The sequence below is a fragment of the Lipotes vexillifer genome, unplaced genomic scaffold, assembly GCF_000442215.2.
Source record: "Lipotes vexillifer unplaced genomic scaffold, Lipotes_vexillifer_v1.1 scaffold861, whole genome shotgun sequence".
NCBI classification, from domain to species: domain Eukaryota; kingdom Metazoa; phylum Chordata; class Mammalia; order Artiodactyla; family Lipotidae; genus Lipotes; species Lipotes vexillifer.
In genome coordinates this window covers 183,917-193,456 of record NW_006784231.1, presented here as the reverse complement: position 1 = coordinate 193,456, position 9,540 = coordinate 183,917, and the positions used below count along the sequence as shown (strand labels likewise).

General features: G+C 37.5%; 1 protein-coding gene across 1 annotated transcript in view; it reads left to right on the top strand.

Annotated features, from left to right (window-relative positions):
* The window catches only part of RSL24D1 (ribosomal L24 domain containing 1), an 18,962-nt gene extending 15,723 nt beyond the window's left edge, over positions 1 to 3,239 (top strand). The window contains exons 4-6 of the mRNA XM_007456610.1: positions 199 to 262; positions 1,996 to 2,081; positions 3,033 to 3,239. Coding sequence (XP_007456672.1) covers positions 199 to 262; positions 1,996 to 2,081; positions 3,033 to 3,106 — 224 coding nt within the window. The 3' untranslated portion in view covers positions 3,107 to 3,239. The remainder of the gene's footprint in view (positions 1 to 198; positions 263 to 1,995; positions 2,082 to 3,032) is intronic.
* Positions 3,240 to 9,540: the final 6,301 nt, after the last annotated feature.

The window sequence follows — 9,540 nt, the reverse complement described above, 5'->3', positions numbered from 1 at the left end:
GGAAAGAGTCAACAGTGATATCATTCAAGGGTGCATACCTTTGTCAGCTATTTTAGTAGGAATTGTTTTTGCAGTGAGTTTTTTGTTGAGTTTAATCCACATCTAAGCCACAGTAGTGATTGTTAAAGCTCCTGTTGGTTATAATCATCCTGCTTGAATGTACATAAATTTGTTAACATTTATGAATTTTTTTTGTAGTTGATGCAATGAAGAGAGTTGAAGAGATCAAACAGAAACGCCAGGCTAAATTTATAATGAATAGGTATGAATAATTAAAATATATTTTCCTGTAAGTTCAGACTTTCAAAAACTGGCAAGATAGTATAAAGAAGTCTTGTATATTCTGTTCGCATTTTGCCAAATTTACTTTAACTCTGTGCATAGTAAGTTGAAGACATGATACCTTTTCCTCCTAAGTATGCTTCTCTCTCTCTCTCTGTATATATATATCTATCCTAAAAATAGTATGTTCTTTTTCTCAGGGGTTTTAAAATTGAGGTATAATTGACACACATTAGTTTCAGGTGTACAGCATAAGCACATGCTCTTAATAACCACGATATAGTTAAATCAGAAAATTAACACTGCTAAAATACTATAGACCTTATTAGCTTTACCTGTTGTTCCAATTATGTCCTTCATAGCAGCAGAAAATCCTGGATCATACATTGCATTTAGTGGTCATATCTCCTCAAGCTCCTTTAATCCAAACAGTTTCTCACCTTTGTCTTAGATGACATTGGTATGTTTGAAGAGTACAGGTCAGTCATTTCATAGAATGTTCCCCGGTTTTTGTTTGATGTTTTCTTCGTGATTAGATTCAGGTACCTTTGGCCAGAACATCATAGAAGTGTGTCACCCTTAAGCATCCCAGCAGAGGCACCTGTTGTCCCTTGCTGGTGATGTTAACTTTCATTGCTTGGTTAAAGTAGTGTCTGCCAGTTTTCTCCACTGGAAAGTTACTGTTTTTTCCTCCTTTTTAATCAGTACATATCTTGAGGGAGACACATTGAGACTCAGCAAAGAGCCTGTTACTCCTCAAACTGATACCTACTGGTTTTCACATCCATTAGAGTTCTGCCTGAATCTGTTACTACTGTGATTGTTGCCAAATGGTGGTTTTTCTGATTTCATCATTTCTTCTCCGTTTATTAGTTGACCTTCTTATCTAAGAAAGAGCATTTTCCTTTTTCCCCAGTTCCAAAATTTATTCTTTCATTCATTTATTCACATCATATCTGTGTGTATTCATTAATTCTTATTGTATTCAATGAGTTATAATCCTTTGTCATTATTTTGATGTTCTAAGTGCCCCAAGTTGGCCAGTGAGAATTCCTTCAGGCAGGCTGTGTATCATTTTGACAGTTCCTCACCATTCTTTGAGTCCTTTCTTGCTTTATGGCTAATGAGATTTTCCCTGCCCCAGCTTGGAATTGGCCATTTCTTTAGAAGGGGCATCGCTTTTGATCTAGTCACCATAAAAGTCATAGAAAAGCATGCGTCAACAGCTTTCTGGCTTAAAAAAAATTTTTGTTTTTAAAGCATTACAAAAGAGGACCCAAATGCTTGAGAACTAGTCTGTTAACTTTTTTTGTAGAATGTCGTGTGTTTTGTGCTCTTGTAATTACTGAATGATTTAAAAAATGAGGTAACACAGACTACAAATCTTTCTCCTCAAATAGAGAACACAGACACTTTATTAGAGATTCTTACTCTGTGTAATCTCTGAGACTTGTTAAGTCTTTGTTTCAATCACATCCCTCATTCACTGAGCAAGTATCTTTTCAACCCCTGTTTTATTCCCGACTAGGTGCTAAGAATACAGTGAATGAACAAATTGGGAGTGCAGGAATCATGTTTAAGCTAATTAGGAACAAGAAATGAATTGTTTTCCCATTGCTTATTTGTGTGGCTAACTTAATACAATTTTTACAAATTAGGAATTAATGTCTTTTAAAGAGGTTTTAGTAACTGAAATTTTGGCCTTTATCCTAGGTTGAAGAAAAATAAAGAACTACAGAAAGTTCAGGACATTAAAGAAGTGAAGCAAAACATCCATCTTATCCGGGCCCCTCTTGCAGGTAAGTACTGCATTATGCAGGAGTTCTCTGCCTTAAGTAGAGAAATGAAAAATCTGGATTGTTGTGGTCCATGTAATTGGGTACCAACCAACTTTTTAACAGTGAATTTCTCCCTCATTTATGATATGACTATTTATAAAAATAATTTAGTCAGTGTGTTTCCCAGTTCCAGTCAATTTATTGCATATGGTGTTTCTTTTCTCCCTTCATAAAATCCTAGCTTCCACAAAATCCAAGTTAATCAAAATGATTTGAGTAATAATTTAATAGATAATTTTGCCTCATACCTGTTTTGATTAAAGGATCATGTTTTATATTAGTAGCTCTCAAACTTCATTTGGTGTGGGAGTTACTTGGGGGACTTAGTATGTAAACATAGAGGTCTAAGCCCCTTGAGTTTGGACCTCTGTTCTTTAGTAGCTCTCCAGGTGAGTCTTATACTTCAGTTTGTGAACTACAGTTTTGTATTAAAAACCCTCCCTGTGCTTATGTAACTTGCAGTTAGGCACTCACTTGAGTTGTTGCTTGTGTGCATAATTTCTTTTGTGTGATGCTAGGAAATCACTCTTTTTACTCAGCTGGTGCCAAGTACAAACTGTTAAAAGGAGAGAAATTTTGGTGAGATTTAGCTCTGCCTAAACCTTAGTAAAGTCAAATCCTATAAACCACATATTGGGTAGATTTATGCAAAAGTCCTAGCTAGGTTGTTATTGTACCAAATTTTAAAAAAACAGACAAAATCCTGGAGCATTGTTTCACATATAGATGATATGGACTGACAGACACCCAAAAAACAATAGGAATGAACCATTGTTACCTAAGTTTTTAGGTAACCCTCTTTGAGGTAGGTAGTACAATGTTAAGAGCAGAGACCCTGGTGGCCAGGGTTCACATCCCAGCTCTTTGTCAAGAGTTTAATTTCTTTTTTTTTTTTTTTTTTTTTTTTTTAAGGCAAAGAAAAGCAGCTGGAGGACAGAATGGTGCAGAAATTACAACAGGATGTGGACATGGAAGATGTTTCTTAGAACTCTTACTGTCTGTAACTATTTCTATAAGTGCATCTGGAAATCTCCTTTGGAGACATAGAACTTCTAAATTATTGTGTTTTTTTTCATATAAGGTCACTCATATGAAAGGGGATTAAAGTACTTCCTTCCTACATTGCTATCTGCAGAACAGCAGATGTGGATGCTTGATTGCATCTCAACGTTAAGCCTTCACTGAGCGATACACTTTTATAAGTCATGAAAATTGTTTGTAAATACAGAAGTGAATTGTGGACATAAAATGGTCATGCCATTTGGTTAATGACAAATTCATGACGAGTAATATATAAAATAAAATTTTCATTGCAGTAAAATATTCCTTTTCTAGAAGGGATACAGCAAGGAACTAACAATCTGTATGACAATTAGCCTCGAGTAATTTCTTTTGATTTTAGTACTTCTGGTTTTGGTTTATTAGCTTCTTAGAAGAACATAATGGTCTCATATATTGAAGCCTAATTATGTTGGACCGTTTTGATCTGGTTTTAACTATTGTGATTGATAGGCATTTGTGGATGTTGGGGGTGAGTTGAATAGTGTGTTCCTGAAATGGCACTATATAATTTCTACTTTGGAGAATACTCACTTCTAAGTTGATATTCCTAGTAGAATAAGCTTTATTTTTCTAGGTGTCCAGTATCTATTAAAATTTTGTGTGGTTTTTTTAAAAACTCCTTAATTGTTTGTGGAAAATTGGACGTATGGGTAACACATTATATATTATTTGCACATAAAATTGTTTCTGAAAGTGCCTATGTATTTATTATTTTAAAGTACTAAACAAAAGGTATGAAGTTTGCTCACACGTAAGAAGTAGGAGATACATTTAAAGAGAAATGTATAAGAAGTAGGAGATACATTTAAAGAGAAATGTATACTTTATACTTCATGTTTTCTTATTTTTACATTACTTATGAGTAAGTATGTTTAGAGTCTTAGGTAATTCAGTTTTTTTTTTTAGGACAAAATTTAGAATAAATTACAAGTTTTAAGGTTATATAATTATATAGTTATGGCTAAATTTTTATTTTAGTATTAGATAGTAAAAAAGTGGACTGATCACTGCACCAGGTGTTAGAAGACCTGAATCCAGCTTTGTTCTTATTGGTAAAATAAAGCTCATTTGTAAACATTATTATTGATGCAACATTTAGGGGAATTATGTATGTAAAGACATTTGTAAAATTACTTGAAGTTTTCATTGCATTCTATATATTTTTTTTTTTTTTTTTTTTTTTTTTTTTTTTTTTGCGGTACGCGGGCCTCTCACTGTCGTGGCCTCTCCCGACGCGGAGCACAGGCTCCGGACGTGCAGGCTCAGCGGCCATGGCTCACGGGCCCAGTCGCTCCGCGGCATGTGGGATCTTCCCGGACCGGGGCACGAACCCGCGTCCCCTGCATCGGCAGGCGGGCTCTCAACCACTGCGCCACCAGGGAAGCCCTGCATTCTATATTCATGTTTGTTTTAATATAAACTTGTTTAAAATTACATAGTAAAACTAAGTAAAACTTAGTTTCTTAGTAAGTTTTACTGAGTTTTAAGAAACAAGTTTCCTACTGTGCTAGTTAGGGAGCAGCTTAGCTCTTGCTTTGAGATCATTAATTGGGGAAATTGAGCTGAAACAAAGAGCTGACACTGTGTCTCAGGTTTAACATTCAGGCAGTTCTCTTAGCTGTCAGGATTTCATATTATTGTGAGACGCCAGATAAGTATTTGGGTGCAAATGCCATGATTTTATCCACCCACAGCTTTTTAAGCTTGGTTGGACCACTGAGGATGAGTTATCCCTTTAAAGTTTGCCTGAGAGTGGTGAGGTATAATGGTTTTAGGCTACTATTGTTTTAGCTTGTCTGGTTGAGACCTCTGCTGGGCAGTTAGCATAAACACAAAAGCATAAATTGTCCAAACATTCACTACACAGAATATATTCTCTCATTGTTTAAGAACAGCATCAGGCTGGAAGTCATAGAATTTTTTTTAACATGTACCTCTTAAAAAACCTTGTAAGATTGCGGAAAAAAAATTCTCACATGAAAAAAAATCTCATTTCTTAAAAATGGAAACCCTAGGAAGATGTTTACCCTGTAGAAGAAAGTTTGAGAAGGACTAGCCTATAATCTCATAAAGTAGACAGCATTTTTCTAATTTTATAAGTGGCCAGATATCAGGTATAAAATCTTGCCCCTTAATCACACGGAACAGAAGATGGAAGAGGCAGGGATTTGTGTTCTTACCAGTCTGTTTCCAGCGTTGCCCTGCGTTTATATGGAAGGGATTGATCTAGAGCCTCTCAGATCCCATCTTCACAAGTCCAGGTGTTAGCTGCAACACTCACTTGACTATACTTTGGTTTCTTCATCTGAAAAAAAATGGAGACAATAATATGACTAATCTCAGGAGTTTTATGAGGATCGAATTAGTTAATACAACAGTCATTTCAAGTCCACCACTATAGTCAGGTACTGTTAAAATGTTAGCTATCGGGGCTTCCCTGGTGGCGCAGTGGTTGAGAGTCCGCCTGCTGATGCAGGGGACGTGGGTTCGTGCCCCGGTCCAGGAGGATCCCACGTGCCGCGGAGCGACTGGGCCCGTGAGCCATGGCCGCTGAGCCTGCACGTCCGGAGCCTGTGCTCCGCGTCGGGAGAGGCCAAAAAAAAAAAAAAAAAAAAAAAAAAAAAAATGTTAGCTATTAAGGTTAGTGTGTGACCGCACAAACTCAGTAACAGCAAAGGACTTTGACTTGGAAGAAAGATGGAAGGTCTTAGGGTTTGGGGCTAGCTGTGCTAAATTGAGTGCAGTGTACTTAGTCTACAAAGTGATATGTATGGTTTAAAATGTTAATTTTAGCCTTTATGTCAGCTGGCAAGTTCAGTTATTAAAAGCGTCTCATTCCACAAACATTCTCTGCTGTGAAGATTGGGAGGGGGAAATACATTTCTGGTTCATCAGCATTAGTTTAAAAAATGAATCATCGCCCATAATTTTAATGGCCAATTTACATGATATAAGGGAAGTTATTTTTTCCCTCTGTCCTTTAGCTTACATTTTAAATGGAGATCTGGAAAAAGACATCAGACTTTAATCACGCAATATAAATTCCAATATTGAATGAACACTACACCTTGTAAAAATTAACTTAGCAGCCTGCTGAATTGAGAGTGTTGAAAAACTAGGGAAAAATATATAAAAAATCAGTTTCAAAGGCTCTAGGAAGAATTTTTTAAGGTGTCTATTCTTTACTGATACATAGCAGAATGGAAAAGTTAACACATGGTTTACCCTGCATGTGTTTACACTGAGTGTATCCATCAGCCTCGTGTTGATTGGAATCTTTTTTGTCTGTTGTTGAATTTTTTAAAGGAGAAGTGACCTTTTTCTTATCTTTTCTGACATTCTGGATGTAACAATCTTTAGTTTCTGGTGCCATGGAGTGAGTCTCTAACTTAAGCTCTCCTGCTTGAACACTCTCCCTAGGTTTTTTTTTTTTTTTTTTTTTTTAATCTGGCTCCTTAATTAATTAATTTATTTTTGGCTGTGTTGGGTCTTAGTTTCTGCGTGAGGGCTTTCTCTAGTTGTGGCAAGCGGGGGCCACTCTTCATCGCGGTGCGCGGGCCTCTCAATATCGCGGCCTCTCTTGTTGCGGAGCACAGGCTCCAGACACACAGGCCTAGTTGCTCTGTGGCGTGTGGGATCTTCCCAGACCAGGGCTCGAACCCATGTCCCCTGCATTAGCAGGCAGATTCTCAACCACTGTGCCACCAGGGAAGCCCCTTCTCCCTAGGTTTTGTATCTTATTTCAAGCTATCATACAGGGGTTGGAGGTGATGTTTCTACCAACATGACCTTCCCCGGGGTACCAGTTACCTGAACTGATTCTCTAGGCTCCCATTGATTCTGTGGCTTCCCTTTGATCCTGCCAATAAGTTTCTTTTGCCAGTGTTTGTAACCAAAAATTTTGATTGACAGACATCCCCATCCTCTCCAGCAAGTCCAGGCAACCCATTTCTATCATAATCTATTAAGATTGCAGGGACTGTTTCTTATCCCAGACACATATTAGGTACCTGGTGCATGGAAGGTGCTCAATAAATGCGACTAAATGTAGCCATTTGCTAGGTTTACTCCTGCTTATCTTTAAGATAGCCAGTAACTTGGAAGATATAAAGAATCAATTAGCAGCAGAGAGATACTACATTAGGAAAGGAAGCAGCCTATGACTTTAACATTAATTGTATCTGCACTGTTGGGAAGACTTGCTGAAGAACAGTGCTTACCTTGGGTTGCAAAAAACTGATTTTGCTGCTTAGGTCTAACCATCTAGTGGTGGTACACCAACCTCCACTTCTGGGTCTGGCTGGAGCATTCACAAGTCAAGAAATCCCAGCAAGAACTGAGCATGAGCCATGGTTTTGGCAGGTTTCTTAATGTTTTGTCTGGAACGTGCTTTGCCGGTGGAAGTAGAACTTTACTTCAGGAGCCACAGAGTCTAAAATAGAAATAAGGACAATTGGGAAGAATCTGTTAAAAGAGTATTGCTTCTCTCAAGGGATGTTAACCAACCAAAAAATACAGGAGACTGGTCCGTTAGCATTTCGAGGAACTCTTTGTTTTGAGAATGCCAGATTTTAAATACTTCATTTGTTTAATATATTCCAATAAAGTGTATATATGTTTGGTTCGGCACCAAGCCTTGGGCTCTTAAGAGGAACACCAATGAACAGTATGCCATTCCAGTCAGTGAGTTACCTCACACTGTTTTCCACTGTACATTTGATGATATTGTTACATATTAACTCTTCTGATAGGGAATGATGTAGGCAGTGAGCAAGTAGTTAAAGGCAGTCCAGCTGATTCAAAGGATTCCCCATTCCAAAGCAAATGATACTACATACTTATACTGTGTTAAACTACATTGTTGTCCACTGAGTTTCTCTTCAGTACTCTCAGATTCTTCATGCTGCCGAAACACCAGAGCTAGGAGCTTTTTGACTCTGTAGAGACAGTTTCCCCAATTGTAGAAGATAATATACAATGGAAATAAAAGTTCTGTAGGGGAAAATGTCTAGGTCCTAACCTCTCAGTTCCTTGGATCACACGTTTGCCAAGCGGTAGGACCACCTTATCCCAGAGTTCTGAGAACTCAGTGATACAGGAAATATTACAGCCAGGTACACTGCATATATTATCTCATAATATTCACAACCCTTTTATGTTAGTCCTACATTTTGCAGATGAGGAACATTAGAATATGAAAATAGCTTCATCCATATGCTTGTCACTAACAAGTAGCAGAGCTTAAATTCAAGCTCTGACAATCACTAGCTGAAATCCTAAACAGCATCTAGCATGCTGGTGCTCAATATACATGTGTTTATTCATTCAAGGAAAAAAATCTAGCAAAAACGTATCCAGGAGAAAAGGATAGATTTCATGGAGCAGTTTAACCTATGACTCTAGAATGAACACTTTTTCTTACCAGTTCTTCCAGGACTGACAGGTGATCACCTATCCCAGGTTGAGTATAATTCAGACAGCAAGTTTAGGTAAATTAAGGTTTTTTGAAATTTATTTCAAAAATTAGTACAGCAGTGCAAGTAATTACAGTATAATTATTGGAGCAAGTGTTCACTTAGCACTACAATGCACGCTAATCTTGTTATCCAAAGAAGATTTTGAAATTCAACACCTGCTTCAATTGAGCAACTTCAGTATTAATTTTAAATGTTTATTTTGTGTCTGGTATGTGTGAGGCACTGTTTGCCTCACTTAGCAAGTTAATTCATGTTATACTTGAGAAATTTGAATCATTGCAAAGTGCTTTCCTCTAGTTATAGTTCATGTTTTATAAGACTTTAATTCTAATAGCTGTTGCTCTTGGGCCAGTTCTTAAATTCTCTAAGACTGTCAGGATTACTGACAATAGAGTTACGTCTTTGTCTCAGGGGCTTAAAGTCCTGATGCTGACAAGCTTCAGGTTTCATCTAAGGTGAGAGGTGGGATTTGAAGATGCCCAGTGTACTATTTGATTCGTCTTTCTAATAACTGATGTGGAAAGAATCTAAAATCATGTTCTTGCAATGCATAAGCACACATGATAATATTTTATTCCCACTGTTAGTTAAGTGGAACCTCAGAAATAATGTGGGCCCTACTAAGCAACTGTATTCCTTTTTCTTGATGGGAAGTCCCCACTGGAGATTAGGGATCCAGGAAGATTTGATCAAAACAGTTGAGGATTAGCTACAGTAGCACTCAGAGTGGGGGCCTCAAGCCTGATGGCACAAGAGAATCATCTGGGGCAATTTACAATTATCAGTGCCAGGTCCCTGCCCTAGACCGATTAAATGAGAATCTGGGATTGAGGCCCAGGCATTGGTATTTTTAAAAAGTTATCAGGTGTTAGGGTCAAGAA